At 44.0% G+C, this 18,784-nt stretch overlaps 1 protein-coding gene across 2 annotated transcripts in view; it reads left to right on the forward strand.

Moving 5' to 3' along the window:
- Positions 1–18,784, forward strand: part of GRM3 (glutamate metabotropic receptor 3) — a 145,410-nt gene that overhangs the window by 113,722 nt on the left and 12,904 nt on the right. For both annotated transcript variants that reach the window (XM_081879114.1, XM_081879113.1), the window contains exon 3: positions 5,162–6,017. In XM_081879114.1, the coding sequence (XP_081735240.1) occupies positions 5,162–6,017 (856 nt within the window). The remainder of the gene's footprint in view (positions 1–5,161; positions 6,018–18,784) is intronic.

Here is an 18,784-nt window from a genome sequence, read left to right on the forward strand (position 1 = left end):
CTCAGAGATGAGCAATAAAGGTGATTCTTTATTCAAGGAAACGGAATTCAAACTGAGAATCCTATGGGCAAGACTGGCCCTGGTAAAGCAGTTGCCAGAACTGACCATCTGAGTCTCCCGCTTCCGCCTGTCTCCTTCCCATCTGGCTCTTTTCACAGCAATCTTAAACTCCATTGGGGGGGGGGCTGTGCTCCCTGTGCTCTTTGTTCTGCAAAAGCTGCTGGAGATAAGCAGGGAGGGGAGCTCAATACAGCAGGACTGGCAGGCTCCTCCGACTCTGTTACAGCCTACCCCCCCCCTCCTTCCCAGCTGCCTCTTCTTCCTCTCTCTCTCACCTGTCAGCACCCCACCATTGTGTTCCCCTTCATCCCCTGACCTGTCTTCCAAGTCCACCTCCTCTCCCCTGGCTCTGATCCTCTTCTGAGGCATCCACAGAGGGTTCTCCCAGGGATGTACCCTCACATCAAAACCTCACACTTCCACACATTGGAAGTTTTAAATGTATGCACATCTGAAGAACTCCCTGCTTCTCTGCCACAAATGGAACATATGAAATTGACTTGCCCTGAGCTAGGTCAGTGGTCTATCTAATAGCCCAGGGTTTTCCTCAGTGCAGCTGCTCTCCAAGGTCTCAGGCAGAGAAAGCCTTCCTCCGTGTATTGTTAACAGCAGGGTCTTTCTGCGTGCAGAACAGAAGCTCTCCCATTAAGCCATTCAGAGGCTCTCTCACTTTGTGTTCTGTGGCGGGGGTGGGGGGGTGGGGGGGGGCTTGCTTTCATTAATCCCTGAAGTGGGATGATCCATCACCATCATTGTTCCAAAACTGCCCGTCAAAGAGAACAAAGGGAATCAGGGGCATCATATTGCTTAAATATGGGCATTGGGTGAAGTAGCCTTGAAGCCACCTTCGCTTGAATATCCTTATGAAAATCAGCAGGAAGGCTCCACAGGATGCGTCTTGAGGCTCACAGCTCACCCTCACTGCATGTTTCATGATAAACATTGCGAAAGCAGAGTGATAATGTGTGCTGAGCTGAGCTATTCCAACAAAGAGCACCTCCGTTTCTGCCTTTGTTGTAATTTGCAGCAATATTTACAATGTCCTGCAAATTGTAAATATGTCAGCACCCCACCATTGTGTTCCCCTTCATCCCCTGATGTAAATGGACAGCTGTCAGTCTGATCCTTTCTTTCTCCTGCCAGATTCTTGCTTCCCTCATCATCTCTCCCACCCCCAAAAATGGTAAATAAGCAATTAGCATCTTGACACACACAGTCAATAGTAAAAATTAAAAAAAAATCTAAAGAGCATAATCTGGAGCCAATTAAAATTATGTGAGTTTGAAAGAGAGATGGCAGCAAGAGTTTGCCTAGAAAGACCAGTGGGGGAATAGCACTGTGTGAATTTAGCTTTGCTAGAGAAGGAAGAATATCATTCTTCTCATGCACCCCTCATTCCTGAGCTCTTCTAATGTAATTCCATTTAATTAGCTGTGCTTTCCTTCCAGATTTTTCATGTCACTTCATTTTGGATGCAATTTGGATTCCCCCAGTCTGGTTTACTAACAATTTCTAAATAGGATTTGATTAATATAGTTCACACTTTTCAGTATCTGCTAACTATCCAACCATGTAGGCATCTCCACCACCTTAGAAGGTATTCCAATATTCTCATAGAATCATAGAATCATAGAGTTGGAAGAGACCACAAGGGCCATCGAGTCCAACCCCCTGCCAAGCAGGAAACACCATCAGAGCACTCCTGACATATGGTTGTCAAGCCTCTGCTTAAAGACCTCCAAAGAAGGAGACTCCACCACACTCCTTGGCAGCAAATTCCACTGTCGAACAGCTCTTACTGTCAGGAAGTTCTTCCTAATGTTTAGGAATTCTGAGGTCTAATTGGTCATATAAACAGTATCGCTTCTCAGTTCTGTAAACTCAGCAGCTCCATAAAAGCTGGACACCACAGGGGCATAATGGGGGGGCTGGGGTGTGTGGATCCAGGCACATTTTTGAGAGGGGACACAGCCAGCCAGCCCCCCCCCCCAGCTCCATAATCTGAGCCTGGCTCCAAATGAAACCAGCATATAGGGTATCAAGAAACGGCCAAACATAGTCTGAAGTACACTTTCCCAACTTGGTGCTCTCAAGAGGTTTGAACCTCCCAGGAGGCCTAGCTGACATTACCAGTGTTCAAGGATGCCGGGAGTTGTAATCCAAACCATCCAGAGAGCACCAGATTAGAGAACAATGGTGAAGGCACCTGGTACACCAACAGAAAAAACATTCTAATGGTAAGAGCTGTTTGACAGTACAGACATAGCTATTGGCCACAGTATGTTACCTGAACCGCCAAACCCGGCTGTGATAGCCCTTGGATGGAGAGCAGTTCAGAAGTATTGTGAAGAGCTGTTAGACAGTGAAAAGGTCTCCCTCGGGAGATGGTGGACGCTCCTTCCTTGGAGGTCTTTAAGCAGAAGTTGGATGGCCATCTGTCAGGGATGCTTTACTTGAGATTCCTGCATGGCAGGGGAGTGGACATGACCTCCAGGGATCCTCAGGCATCTCCTCCAGGTTCTGCCCAGGCTGTGATCCACCACCTGAGAGCCACAGGCTGAGAGCCCTTTCTTTTCATTCTTCAGCTTATGCCAGAGAACCAAGCCTCAAGCAAGATGTGTGACTTTAATCACCAAATACCTGGGGGAGAGAACAAACAGCAGACAAATGTTCAGACTGAGCTGGTCCAGGTAGAACCCCTCTCTCCCATTTCTCCCTGATGTCATGTGCTTTGCTGGGCCTGCTCTTTCAACATCTACACTTTCATAGAATCATAGAATTGTAGAGTTGGAAGAGATCTTGAGGGTCATCTAGTCCAACCCCCTGCCAAGCAGGAATCTCAACTAGATCATACACAACACAACAGATGGCCACCCAACCTCTGCTTAAAAACCTCCAAGGAAGGAGAGTCCACCACCTCCCAAGGGAGATTGTTCCACTGTTGAACAGCTCTGACTGTCAGAAAGCTCTCCCTGACGTTTAGTCAGAATCTCTTTTCTTTTAACTTGAAGCCATTGTTTCGGGCCCAGCCTCCGTAGCGGAAGAAAGCATATCCAAGTGAACAGCAGCTCAGATCTCCATATCGTAAGGAGTCCCTGCACAACTGGGGTCCCAATCACATGGGAGAGCCTGTGCCTGTGCAGATGTTCTTAGCAGATTCCCTCCAGGAAGCCACTGTGGTGTGTGGCTGCTGGGGTCCATGCTCTGAACATGAGCGCTACATACAGAGGACAGCATGATGAACAGGGTTCCCTAGGCATCTGAGAAAATTGTCCAGTGCCAGAGAAGCCAAGGCCAGAGCAGTGAATCATCCATCGTTACTGCAGACCCCCTCCCCTGTGGGCAGGACCTTTAGGCCAGCAGGTTGTCTGAGAGCACAGCCTTTGCAAAATACAGGGCTATGTCTGTGGCAGGAGGGCACGGGGTGGGGGGTGGGGGTGGCATACCATCCATGTTCCTCCACAGATGGAATGGCAATGCTGTAAAGTTGGCATTAAAAAGGTGTGAATCAGGGGCCTCCTTTGGAAGGAAAGTGCCTCCGCTCTGACTGTTCTGCTTTGCTAATCAAGTCATAAGAGGCTTTAAGGCACTGCCTTCCTGGGGTGCTATAATAGCAGATAATGAATATTTAGCTAGATTTTTACAGTTTAATATCCAAGATGGCTGGCAGGCAATAACTCTGAACAGGCACAGTTTCATTTTTCAGGGTTATTTTTTCTTAATTTTCCCCCCTGCAGACACCAATGTGGTTAGAGAATCTGTTTTAAGCGAATGCAATAAAATCTTCTTAGAATATCCTAGTGATGCAATTAACAGATTTAGCTCTCAAATTTCCATGAATGCACTGTATAATTTTAATATCTATTGACTGGGGCCTGGGTAAATAACTCGGTGACTTCTCAGACTACCTCTTTACAGCTTCGTGAATAAAATGTCAAAAAGCATTTTAACATGAATGTTGCTCACTTGATGATAGTAAGTTCGAGTAGCTGATTTGCCTGCAGGAAAAAGCCAGCACAGATAAAACTCTAGAAAGTAACCTTTCAGGTACCCTCAAACACAATAAACTTCCATGGAACTGCCTGGCCAACATCTGCATCAGAATGTGGTGGCAGAATACTAAGATATCTTGTTTTAGAAAACAGGTAGCAAATACCATTTAAAAATAGATATTTCCTGGGGGGGGGACCCCCAAACCCAGCAAGGAGAAATTTTCATCACATATTCCCTCTGGAACCAATCTGGAACCAATCTGGAACCAATCTGGAACCAATCTGTGTAAAACTGTCATCATCTGCCATGTGGGGCAGATCCACCCCATATCTTTAAAGCACATTCAATATTCAAAGTGTGTGACTTCCCCAAACTAAACCTTGGCACTGTAGTTTGTTAAGAGTGCCAGAAATCGCAGCTTTGTGAGGAGAAAACTACAGTTCCCAGGATTTAGGGAGGAAGTCATATACTTTAAGTGTATGTTGAATGTGCTTTAAACAAATGCTCTGGATCTGCCCCCTGCTCATGGTTGCAATGGGGTCATAGAATCATAGAATTGGAAGAGACCACAAGGGCCATCGAGTCCAACCCCCTGCCAAGCAGGAAACACCATCAGAGCACTCCTGACATATGGTTGTCAAGCCTCTGCTTAAAGACCTCCAAAGAAGGAGACTCCACCACACTCCTTGGCAGCAAATTCCACTATCAAACAGCTCTTACTGTCAGGAAGTTCTTCCTAATGTTTAGGTGGAATCTTCTTTCTTGTAGTTTGGAACCATTGCTCCGTGTCCGCTTCTCTGGAGCAGCAGAAAACAACCTTTCTTCCTCCTCTATGTGACATCCTTTTATATATTTGAACATGGCTATCATATCACCCCTTAACCTCCTCTTCTCCAGGCTAAACATTCCCAGCTCCCTTAGCCGTTCCTCATAAGGCATCGTTTCCAGGCCTTTGACCATTTTGGTTGCCCTCCTCTGGACACCTTCCAGTTTGTCAGTGTCCTTCTTGAACTGTGGTGCCCAGAACTGGACACAGTACTCCAGGTGAGGTCCGACCAGAGCAGAATACAGTGGTCATATGAGCTAATATATATGTTCTTCTTCCTAGGTTGCAAACTTGCTCAGGCTTTTCCAGATTCCTCAGATAAGCTACGCCTCGACCAGTGCCAAGCTGAGTGACAAGTCTCGCTATGACTACTTTGCACGGACGGTGCCACCTGACTTCTACCAAGCCAAAGCAATGGCTGAGATCCTACGGTTCTTTAACTGGACTTATGTGTCAACGGTCGCTTCTGAAGGAGACTATGGTGAAACAGGCATCGAAGCATTTGAGCAAGAGGCACGCCTCCGAAATATATGCATTGCCACCTCTGAGAAGGTTGGTCGCTCCAATATTCGGAAGTCCTATGACAGCGTTATCAGAGAGCTGCTCCAGAAACCCAATGCCAAGGTGGTCGTCCTCTTCATGCGCAGTGATGACTCCCGGGAGCTGATTGCTGCAGCCAACCGATTCAACGTTTCCTTCACATGGGTTGCCAGTGATGGGTGGGGAGCACAGGAAAGCGTTGTGAAGGGCAACGAGCATGTTGCCTATGGCGCAATAACTCTTGAGCTTGCTTCTCATCCGGTTAAAGAATTCGATCGATACTTCCAAAGCCTCACCCCTTACACTAACCATCGGAACCCCTGGTTCAAGGACTTTTGGGAGCAGAAATTTCAGTGCAGCCTCCAGAACAGGAAACCCCACAGAAAAATGTGTGACAAACATTTATCTATCAACAGTTCCAACTACGAGCAAGAGTCTAAGATCATGTTTGTGGTGAACGCGGTATATGCAATGGCGCACGCCCTGCATAAAATGCAACGGACCATGTGCCCAAACACAACCAAACTCTGTGATGCCATGAAGCATTTGGATGGCAAGAAGCTCTACAAAGACTACCTACTGAAAGTCAACTTTACAGGTAAAACAATTAACAACACTCCTCTGATGAGGGGACTACAAAAATGTTGCTGGAACGGGAAAGCATCTGACCATGGCATTGTTGCTTGTAGTAAAGGAAGATAGGCGGAAGGGAAGCTGGGGATTTATCCTGCACTCAGATTTCGATCTGAATGGGATCAGATGTTCAGGAAAAGTGAAAACACTCCCCTCTTTTTTGGGGGGGGTAGGGGTTTTAGGGACCTTGCCACGGTTCATTTCTGAGCCTGGTTTGGAAAAACATTGTCACCATCTCTATTCTAGAGTGGTTTGTGGTTCAGTAAAAATAGCTTGTATGGCGATAAATGGGAGTACCCCAGCACAACCACCTTATGCCCTGAGCTTCTCTACATCACAGTCAGTTCCCAAATCCAAGGAAATGTCCATTTTTACCTGCAAGCATCCCAATACACATCCGGGGGTGGGTCATTAACCTTACAGGACATCTGTGATATTTTATTATGGAAATTGGTTGTGACAAAAAAAGTTGATATATTATTTCATGTTTTTTAACCATTGATTGAATGAGGAGCCACTGTAGATGAGGCCCATTCTCATGTTGCCACCCTCTCATGGAGGAGGCACAAAGAACCACTGGGATTGCCCCTGCTCTCCCCAGCTCCTCTTTTCCCAGGCACATCCTACGCCCCAACAGTGCAGTGAATGCGTCTGTTTGTTGTAGCTTGTTTTTACTATTCTGCCCACAAATACTGTAGCTAAGGTATTTCTGTCCAGTGTCTCACTAGGGAGCAATTTTTTGTCCTAGCAAATGAGAGCATGAATCATTCAACAAAACAGCCTGCATAATAAGGAGATTGAGGTGTTGGATTAACTAGCTTTGATAATTTATTATAGATCATTTTTGCCATTTGATTTGGACTTGCTAGGTAATCAATATTTCACAGCACAGGGCAGTCTTCAGGGCAGTCTGCAATGATGAGATCTATTGATCTGACATGTTGACAACATTTGACACTATCTGCAGCTTTGGCTAAGAATTGGTTGTAGTTGTGACAGTGATCTAGCCCTGTGCCTTCTTATCCGTACACAAGTTCCACTGATTTTGAAGATACACATGCAGGAGTGAAAGTGCACAGGAAAGCAAGTTTGTATGTTACATCTCTATGCAATAACAATGATTAAAAGATGCTCATTGGATTTTTCACTGGCAATATAATAATAATCCAGTCTTATAAAATAAATATCCCCGTAGGCTTTTAAACATTTACGTACCAGCATTGTATACAACATCTCCAGGCAACCAGGTACTAAGGTTTTACACAACTTGGCTCTTCTTTTGGCTGCAAATAAATAGCAGAGGTCTGTGTATATGGATGGACTAGTAACTTTGGTAAACCTATTTTCATGGTTCATATTCATCCACTGGCAGTCAATACATACAGCAAGCCTAACAGTTGCTAAAAACCATAAAAATAAGCCTTAATAACCCATGCCTAACTTCCTTTCATCCTAAAACCAAGAGATGACGTACACCTTTATGAATGGACAACAGCCAGCCAATGAAAGTCTTTGACCAGCAATATGTTTGAATGTAGACAAATTAGACAAATTCACGGAATCATAGAATTGTAGTACTTGACAGCTATTTTATGCCTGTCCACAAAAAGAGCATGTCCAAACAATTGAAGATTGGTTACAAGGTAATGTCCCCGCTGGAGAACAAAGAAGAAGCATGTTATGGATTTGTTCAGCCTTTTAGAATTGGACTGTGACAAGCGGGAGCCCTGAAGCACACCCCCAGCCCCTCGCAGGAACGTACCTGGTTAGGTCTCCAGCCAGCCTGAAACAAACCCTTGTTGGGGACTTACATGGGTGGGGGGAGGTTTGAGGCTGGGTGGGGAGAATACACATTTCCCCTTTGTTCGCCCCTGAAACCTCCTCATATAATCAGGAGGAGTTTTTTTAAAACTCAAGATGTTGTCTGTGAACGTTACCTCCAGGCATACTTACTGTAAACAGCTCACGCAGGCCCAGCCCCACCTCCTTGGGCTGTTTAAGCAGCATTAGGAGAAGGAAAGAGGAAAACCATGTCTGTCTAGTGAAATAGCAAGCAGGTCCTGACATCCCACCGCAAACTAACTTGACCAAGAAGCGAGAACCCAGGATGGATGGGTATGTGGTCAGTAGTTGGCAGCATGTGTTTCCCTCTGAACCAGTCATGCACTCCTTTTTGGTGTCTTTTATTTTAATGATTGGCTTCAAAGCATTTCTCACCTGCCTGACGTCTGAAGCATCTGATGGATGATGCTTCATGTATGGCATAAGCAAATAGCTCTCCTGCACTTCCGTGGAGCAGTAAAGCAGATGCACTTGGGAACACCTTGCAGAAAGGTGCACCTCCCCACATGACCTGAGAGGCACAGCCCACACTGACAGAGGTGGGTGGGTGCAATGGGCCCCTGTAAACAGAGCACACTGACCTGCCCACTGCCAGTGGTTCAAGTAAAGTGTCACGCTAGGAATAGGGAGTTTGAAACTTAAAAGCTCATTCAGCCATGGAGCTCAGGGAAGGGCTTTGCTCCAGTAGCTTTCTCTTTGCCTAGCCTACTTCACAGCATTTCTGGGAGGACAGAGGGGGGTACAACCATGCACACCACATCATCATCATCATCATCATCATTTTAATGGATTGCAACTAGGACTTGTCAGAGGCTTGACACGGCTAGAGCTGGTATCTGCAGAGCTGTGTGGGATTCTCTTCCCTCCTCGGCCTGCTCAAGTGAAAGAGAGGAGCTGGGCTGGGGGAGAACAACCACAGAAGCATCACGGATTGGGAAAGTAAAGCATTGCATCAACAGGAACTGCCAGGGAACACTTTCTGGGTTACAATGACCCAGGGGTGAGCCAGGAAAGTGAACTCCTTACAAGAGCAGCTCTTGAGGGATGAGTAAGCGAGAATGAGATCAGGCCAGAAACACAAGAAAGTACTCAATGAGGATGAGTCTCAGCCCCCCTATACTAGACTCACTAAGATCTCTCTGAAGGAAAGAAGAGGTTTTACGGCTTTGGGGGCCCTATGAGTTGGTGACTCTTATCTAAAGGGTGATTTCAGAACAAGATGGATGGATGTAATTCACTCCATTTTCTGTTACTGGGTGACAACCATACTTGAAATATCTCAGTGTCAAGGTGTTCCAAGTGCCAAGCACTGTGCAAATACCTGAGAGTGTTGGAATGGCATTGCTTCGTTGCAGCACACAAGGTGAACAGTGGTGTGGCACTGTAAGCTGCATTCCGTCATTTCCCCATCCACTGAACATTATTTCCAATGACTGAGTCACTTTCGCATTCTTCCTGTTTCTCCATTCTGTAGAAGAATCAGGTGAGAGAGGAAACAAAGCTGACACACAGACCTCACAGGCGCAGAGAGCATGACTGAATATTTTAGAGCTGTGAAAGAGAACACCACCTTGCCATCTGTGTCGGAAGAGTGGAGTACAGATGGACAAGACTGGCAGGCAGAGGATTGTACGGCAATTATTCTTCCTCTGCTGTCTCACCTGTCAACATGCAACAGCTGAGTCTTCTGTTTCAAAAGCTTCTCAGTGAATCTTGATCTGGGGCTGTGAGGAAAGCTTGCAGAGGTTGCATCGAGTTCCCTGGCTAGTGCCATGCCTCATTTCTAAACAAAATACCCCCTTCCCACACAGAGAGACAAAAGAGAGAAAGAAGAAAAAATCCGCTATCATCCAACAGTTCGCAGATCTACCTGTCCTTTCTCATCCTGACTGCTTCACTGCAAACTGACATCTGCGTTTGTTTTCCTGACATTTCCATGGATTTCAGTGGAGCTGCTGGTTGTCTCTTGATTTATATAGCTAGATTTAAAAATAGCACCAAAGGCATTTGCAGTTATTTATCTTTGTAAATCAGTCAACAGAAGAGATTGTTAGCTTTGTCTGGGATGCTAAAATCCTCAGCTTCATTGAGACATCTTTTTATTTAAAGCTGGTCACTGATCAATTAACTGATTAAAAGCAAAATGATGTTTAAACATTCTAGAAAATTCTAGAAAGCTTCACTCCAGCTCCAGACAACTGTACAAACAAGTAATCATTTCAGTACCATATAACAATTGAAATACAGCAGAAAACTAAAGTGACAAATTTCAGTGCAAATGGGCACCAGCCATGAAAAATGTCCCTACAATCATCATCACCATCATCATTTCTATATCTTGATGGCCTTCATCTGGTAGTCACAGGGCAATATAAAAGAATGAATGAAGAAAGAAAATAAATACTGTGTGATCTTAAGACATACTAAAAAGCATGCAGTGGACTCAGTCATCTCACATTCACAGTCATATACGTACTCACTGTTTCAATTTCTCAGCTTCTCCTCTAAGTCTGACTGAATAATAGGTACCTTCCAATGGCAACAAGATGGTGATAATGAAAGGGTAGATCACAGTCCCACAACTGGCAAAGTTTGATGAAAAATGCCCTACAGACACAAACATAGCAGACCATTAGGTGCTAGAGTGCCAGGAGAAGGTGTGCTGTGGGCTAGGCATTTCTACTCATGAGCAGGGATAAGGGAGAAATTTGGCTTTCCAAAACTATCTGCGATCCTGAATTTACACTTCTCTACATTTTGTGATGCAGTTCTCCAACCAAAACATGTGTACAAAAATATGCATATCAGGGGAATGTGTGCATAAGAATCCACATATTAGTAATATGACATAGTAAAGTGCATTATATTAAGCAAAATTGTATCCCAAAATGTACATATTAGGCCATACAAAGTTTAGACGAATGCACACTAAAAGGCTGATGAACTTTTGAGAGGGTTAAAAAAAATCTGATGCAGAAATGTAGCAAAAGTAAATTCACAGACCTGCCCATCCTTATTCATGAATAATCCCTTTAGAAACAAGGCTCAATGTGAGTAAAGTATCTCAGAAGGCAGTAAATACTGAGCTAAATTTACCTCCTGCAACTCTTTAAAAAAAAATCAAGAAATTATTTGTTGTATATTTTTCTCCACTATCCCTCAGCCCTGCCCATTCTCCACTTACAAACAAATCTGTCTTGCCTTTTACTTGTGGGATTTGCTGGACTTCAAGAGGTGAAAAAACATGCCATGAGAGCCCATTTCCATGGTAACCACTTTATTCAGGTAAAAAAAAAAGCAAACCAGCCATTGGCCTGCAGCAGGAATTCGTTCCCTGGCTTCTGAGCACACACACACACACACACACACACACACACACACACACACACACACAAAAACTTGATGCCCCATCTGCACTAGTTCAGCCATTCAGTTGACTAAATGTGAAAAAACGAATTACTCAAGCTATTCAGTTCTATGCTAGATCTGCCCTGGGTCAAACCTGTGCACAAGAGTCACCATGCACCAGGGGCAGCCACAGCCTCTTACAAGGGTGTAAGAGAGAAGACCAGATGCACATGTCAACCTCAACTGGCCGATGAGCCATCTTTCACCTCCACCTTTCACCTCCACGAGACCCACCTTTTAAGTTTCCCCCGCATATCAACATGTTTCTCTCCCTCTTTCTCTTTCTGGTGGGGTAGCTGGTTGGAACATAAAAACCTAAGAATAGCAAGCTGGATCGAGTCAATGGCCCATCTAGTCCAGTGTCCTGTTCTCACAGGGGCAGAACAGATGAGAAACTGCAAGCAGAACATGAGCACAAGAGCAGCACTCTCCCCTCTTGTGGCTCCCAGCAACTGTTACTCAGCAGCATCGCTGCCTCCAACCGTGGAGGTAGGACACGCCCTCCAGCATTTCTCCGAGGAAAATAGGGACGTCCTATTCCACCACCATCATCCTTTTATTATTTATACCCTGCTCATCTGACTGGGTAGTCCCAGATACTCTGGGCAGCTTCCAATATATAAAAAAAATAATAGAACATTAACATTAAAAACCGAGCTGCCTTCAGATGTCTTCTAAAGGTTGCATAGTTACTTATCTCCTTGGCTCAGGGGCTGCATAACTCTATACCCTCCAACATTTCTCCAATGAAAATAGGGACATCCTAAGGAAAATTGGGATATTCCCCTCCCTGAAATGAGTCTTGCAAGAAGCATTCCATTTTAGCTAATAGAATTGTTCGTGTGTGTGCTTGATTGTGGGGCTGCCCACAATTTCTCCAGTTTGCAAATGTGCCCACAGTCTGCTCTAAGAATATCGTCAGGCTCAGATGCCTCCTAAGGCAATTCAGGAGCAGGACAATATGGGACATCTCTGATGGTCCCTGACACTCCCTCCTCCCCATCTGGATTTGGGCCTAAAAGACCAGGGGAAAGTGGGGGGCGTGGAGGGTAAGTTGTAAGCAAGCACCATTTTTGACATTGCACAAACTCATTGTGGATCATGGCACAGGTCTGTTAAAGCTGCTGCCTTTCTTCCACTTTCCTGGCTTTGTGGGGCATGAGCAAATGTAAGATAGCTTTGACTCTGATCTTAAACCTGCTGGGTGTATATATATATAATATATACAGTGGTACTTTGGGTTAAGTACTTAATTCGTTCCGGAGGTCCGTTCTTAACCTGAAACTGTTCTTAACCTGAAGCACCACTTTAGCTAATGGGGCCTCCTGCTGCCGCCGCGCCGCCAGAGCACAATTTCTGTTCTCATCCTGAAGCAAAGTTCTTAACCTGAGGTACTATTTCTGGGTTAGCAGAGTCTGTAACCTGAAGCGTACGTAACCCGAGGTACCACTGTATAAAATATTAGGGCTGAGAATTAAATATATATAGTTTCAATCTATTATTTACAAATACAGCTGCTTTCCATGTGTTTCTGGTAACTCCCTCAACATGTTTATATTTTTTTCACCTAACACATTTCAAGTCCTTTGTGTAAAAGCCCCAAGCTTTCCCCCCGGGCTCAGGAATATTCCTGAGCCTGGACCTTGTGGGCAAACTCAGGGGCCACACAGCTCCCTGGAGCCTTAAAAAAAAAAAAAGCCACCTGGACTTGCTGCGCAGCTTCCTGCAAAGACTGCTGTGTGTCCCAGGGAGATTGAGGCATATCTGTTTGACAAACACTTCTCCACTGCTGAACACCATCACCTTAATTTTGTTTCCTTTAAAATATATAAGTAAAATGAAGATAATCGCAAATCACAGGTTGGCTGCTCAATATGCATATTTCAACATGAAGATAGATCCTTCTGGAAAGCCTTCACACCCCTAATGCATCTGATTCCTAGATTTCATATTGATTACAAGCAGCTGAAATTCATGTGAATACTAGCAAAAAGGATCACGATACAACAGGAGGTGGGGGAGAAACTCAATAGCCCTATTCAGGTATTATAGAAATGTGGAAATTTCTCGCATAGGAGGACCAGCATGTTAGCATTGCCTCCCCCTGCCTCTATCCTGTGCCCTTTGCCCTGTGCAAGTTGATGAGTGAATGTCTGAAATGGGAAGCCTGCTTCTGCTTGTGGAGGTGTGATGTAGAACTCTGGTTCTCCAGGGTTTCCAGGATCTACATCATATGAAGAGACTCCACAAGTGCAGGTCTTTCCATCCCTCTCTAAACATTAGGAAGAACTTCCTGACAGTAAGAGCTGTTCGACAGTGGGATTTGCTGCCAAGGAGTGTGGTGGAGTCTCCTTCTTTGGAGGTCTTTAAGCAGAGGCTTGACAACCATATGTCAGGAGTGCTCTGATGGTGTTTCCTGCTTGGCAGGGGGTTGGACTCGATGGCCCTTGTGGTCTCTTCCACCTCTATAATTCTATGATCCTAATAGGGGTGTACTTATTACCTCAGTGGAGTTTTCTTTTTCTTTTCTTTTTCAATAGATTTTTATTGAGATTTTAAAGGTTACAAAAAGAAAAAATAAAGAACATATTTAAACAGAAAATAAAAAATAAAAATACATAACAACACAAGAACAAAGGAAAAAAACACACAAAAAAGATGCAGATAATTAAAAAAAACAAATCAATCCTTTACATAACTTTCTTTCCTTTGCTTATTTCCTTGACCTCCTCACACCTCCCTTTTTTGTATTCTAATTCAATTAGATATTTCAGCAAATCCTTTCCATCTTTATTTTTATCCTAATGATTTATCTTAATATACTATAATTTTACATTCTGTTCTTTCACCAATTAACAATCCATTTTTACTTAATCCTTTATATCATTTCTGCTAAAACCACATTACTTCATTCCAACATCCTTCTAACATTCCTTAATTTTACAATGTTTCTGTAGATAAACTTTATATTTCTTCCAATCTTCTTCCACCAACTCTTCTCCTTGATCTCGGATTCTGCCAGTCATTTCCGCCAGTTCCATATAGTCCATCACCTTCATCTGCCATTCTTCCCGGGTGGGTAAATCTTGTGTCTTCCAGTACTTTGCAATAAGTATTCTTGCTGCTGTTGTGGCATACATAAAGAAAGTTCTATCCTTCTTTGGCACCAACTGGCTGACCATGCCCAGGAGAAAGGCCTCTGGTTTCTTCTGAAAGATATATTTAATACCTTTTTCATTTCATTATAAATCATCTCCCAGAAAGTCTTAATCCTTGGGCATGTCCACCAAAGGTGAAAGAATGTACCTTCAGTCTCTTTACACTTCCAACATTTATTATCGGGCAAATGATAAATTTTTGCAAGCTTGACTGGCGTCATGTACCACCTGTAGATCATTTTCATTATATTCTCTCTTAAGGCATTACATGCCGTAAACTTCATACCTGTGGTCCATAACTGTTCCCAGTCAGCCATCATAATGTTACGTCCAACATCTTGTGCCCATTTAATCATAGCAGATTTCACCGTTTCATCCTGAGTATTCCATTTCAATAGCAAGTTATACATTCTTGACAAATTCTTAGTTTTAGGGTCTAACAGTTCTATTTCCAATTTTGATTTTTCCACCCTCAGTGGAGTTTTCTATGGCCCCTGAATAGGGCTGCTGATCACAGTCCTTAGTATATAATGGGCCAGCTTATAGAACAATTAAGGAGAAGTTCACTAATTATAATTGATGGGAATGTGACTGGAAGCTTGAAGGTCTCTCAGAAGGTAAATGGAAACTATGGCACCATAGTACCTTTAAAAAAAAAAATGCATGTGGTTGAATTTTTTAAACATCCATCATTCCCAGTACTAGCCACTGTGAATGTGAGCACTCGGTGAATTTTTCCACCCATGAAATAAGCATGCATCTTAAATTCATTCTGCAGGATGGAAAACAAACTCTGCATCACAGATGAGTATTATTATTATCATTAAGTCTCCCATCGTGTTAGCAGCAGGGGCTTTAGGATCAGGGCCGGATGTTATGTCTACATGGTTTGCTGTTGAATAACTTTCCTTGGTGGGCAGCCAAATGAAGAAAAGTAAAAGTATCATCTCAAGTCATTTTATAGCATTTCCTCTCTTTTCAGGTTGGGGGGGTGTCATATTTGTGTCATGCAATGCAGTGGGAATGAAGTCTCTAGACTCTAGATAATTCAATGGACTGGAAATGGCCTCTGGACTTCTAGTTCAGATTTAGCTGTGCAACTCAGATTTAAGCAAAACTGAACTGAGACTAGTTCCAGAGGTGTGCGAAACCAGTTACCAAACCTTTATTCCAGCCTTCACCAACTTAGTGTTCTCCAGGTGTTTTGGGCTCCAGCTCCCTTCAGCACCAGCCCTCATGGCCACTGGTGGCAATGTCCAATGTTGCTGTCCAACAGCCGCTGTGGGTTCCAGGTTGGAGAACACGGCTTTACGGGCTTAAACTAGAACCAGTCACAGACTTATCAACCTGAATCAGGACCAAGCTCAAAGTGTTTAACAGCTCCATTACACACACTTTTAGAAATATGGTACTTTCACCTAAACGCCTCATTGAACTGTTTCCATGTGAACAGATACTTGTTTTTTCAGACGAAATAATTAAAAAAATAAAAAAATTGTCCAGGGGCACCTTAGAGACCAACTAAGTTTGTTCTGAGTATAAGCTTTCATGCTACTGGACATTTATTTATTTATTTATTTATTTATTTTGACTGTGTCAGACCAACACGGCTACCTACCTGAATCTTGTTTTTTCAGATTCTTGAGTGACTAAAGCAGCATTTAATTCTTTATGGTTCTGTGAGGAATCAGAGAGGAACATAATGAACTTGTCCTGTGCTCAGCCAGCTTCTATTCCTAAAAAGCATGCAGTACTAAAAAGAAGCAAAGACTGAAAGAGGCACTTAGAAGCAGCATATTTCAATGAGGGAACTTTGAAGTTCTTGGAACAGCATGCATCTTCACTTCTGCTGCTTTGAATATTCATGTTTTCTACAAATTCACTTGAGGAGAGCTGATCAAAATACAAATTTCTACCTCTCAGAATGGGAATTTCTGGAACCCAGAGGATGGATGGGTCTGGAGCCAAACAAGGGACTTCCACAGAGCAGGAAAGACGAGGCTGCTGAAAGGATGAAGCACTTGCTCCTACCATTTCTCCATCCTAAATCCCCCTATACACCTGGAGCAGGTTTGCTTTTGGTTTTAATGGCATCAGGGCCCTGTTAAAAGTTGATACGTAGCTTGCCTCGTATTACAAGATAGTTCTTGGATCAAGGAATCTACACATTTCGCAAAATGAATTCTGGTAGAATTCTGAACCATACATTTTCAAAGTGCTCTCTCACATTAAAAAAAAAAAAATCATTGCATGTAGAAAATTAGCAGATCAGAGCAAAATATTTACAGTAGCACTCTTGCCTGTGAGCTAGTTTGCCATATAAAGAGAGGTTTCCCTCTCACCCTTGGAGCCTGAAATAGTACAGACCAGAAGCCAACTATGATGACAAACTACCGTGTGGGGTCCTTCCAGGGGCCTACCAAGGGGGGTGCTGTGGGTGCACTCCGCCCTGGGTGTCCCCACTGAGGGAGGTGACAAATGGTGGGTGGCACTTACCGCGGGGCCTGCAGTGCGCCCGAGTCATGCATCTCTCCTGGGAGTGATGCAGTGGCTTGAGTGCCCACAGCCTCCGCGCTGCCCCAAACGGGCTTGAGCCCCTGTTGCCTCCCCCTCAGCTGTAGGGCGGCTGAGTGGGAGCAGGCAGGCAGACTCCAGAGGCCCCGTGGAGCGTCCGGCCTCAGCTTGCCCTGCCCCACAGGCAGCTGGCCCCAGGCACCCGATCGGCTTGCTCCTTCCTTCCTTCCTTCTGACCTGGAGCTTGTCATGTTGCCAGGGTGGCACAGGGAGTAAGGAGTTTCATGGCTCCCACAATGCTAGCATCACTTGAAAAGGGAGTCACAAGGAAGCAACACCAACAGAGGATCAAGCGATGCCATTTAACTGAACTGCACTTCTATTTTTCACGGGTGTCTTTGATAGTTGAACAATTATTCCAACTTTCAATTCATTGATCTAAAAGCAAGAAATCTCGGTGAATCACAGCTCCTAAAGCACAGTCTTTGTGTGCCTTCCCTGCTGCCCACTTTATTATTGCAATTACAAGCATCATTATGTCATCTCTTTGCTTCACTTTTTGTTTTGTATTGAGTGGAAAGATGATGAGATGCTACAGATGAAAAGAGTATCTCACACAGCATTTTATCTCCAGGGCACTTGGCCTAGGGATGAACCCAACTGTGCTCTCAGCTATATGTTGACAAATGCATATGGCTAAGAGAAAAAAGAGACGAGGCAGAGAATTTTAATGAATTTTAGGCTAGTGTTCCTAATGTCCTTTTCAGAAGAACTTTGCAGGCTTTTTTTCACCTTCAGTCTCTCCATGGGTCGGTTCTCCTGCCTTTAAGCAAAGATATTATTATACATCCACAGTCCTCTTCTGTTCCTGAATTGATTCAGTGGAGCAAAGTATTGGGAAGGGAAATAATGTGTCGCAGTGGTCCCTGACCTCTCTTCAAGGGCAGAAGGATTTGCAAATGGGAAGGAGGGTGTGCAACTTACATGCTCTAGACAGACGGTGTCGGCTGCATGATGTGTGTATCCCAAGCATCCCAAGATTGCCAGGTCTCAGAAGTTTACTTGCAGATTCAAGAGTTCAGCATCCCCCTCAGGGGCTCTGGGGGGGGGAAGTACTAAAAAGTCATAACTGGTGGCCACTGATAGCCCTGTTCTCCATGAATTTGTATGATCTGCTTTTAATGCCATCCAAATTGAACTAATTGCCATCATTGAACTCTGCTCTGGGTGAAAAAGGGCTTCCTTTTATCTGTCCTGAACCTTCCAACAGTCACTTTCATCAGATAGTTTTATGAGAGAGGGAGAAAAACTGTTCTCCATCCATTTTCTCCATGCCAGGCCTCATGTTATAACCTTCTCTCTCTCTCTCTCTCTCTCTCTCTCTCTCTCTCTCTCTCTCTCTTATTAAATTTTATTGAGTACAAAAAAGAAAAAATATACAAGTAACCAACTACAAAAAGATAAAGAAAAGTACATATAACCTTCTCTCAAGTCACCTCTTGTTCACATTTTCTCTGAACTATAAAAGTCCCCAAACCTGCAAACTTTCCTCATATCGATTATTGGCATTATTGATACTGATATTCAAACTCCAAATCAACCAGCTGGAGCAAAGTAGAAAATAGTTCCTTAGCTGAGCAAACAGTTGCCAAGTATTAAGGAATTAGGAATTGTGATCAGCATCAGAGCCAAGCTCACTCACAACTCCTTTCACATAGAAATCTAGGCATTATTTTCTAGCAACCTAATTGGGAAGTGAGGCTTTTCGGTTGTTTCTGTTATTAGCCTTCTGTGAGTTCTTGTTGTTCTA

Source organism: Podarcis erhardii (assembly GCF_964252035.2).
Source record: "Podarcis erhardii genome assembly, chromosome: 10".
Lineage (NCBI taxonomy): Eukaryota > Metazoa > Chordata > Lepidosauria > Squamata > Lacertidae > Podarcis > Podarcis erhardii.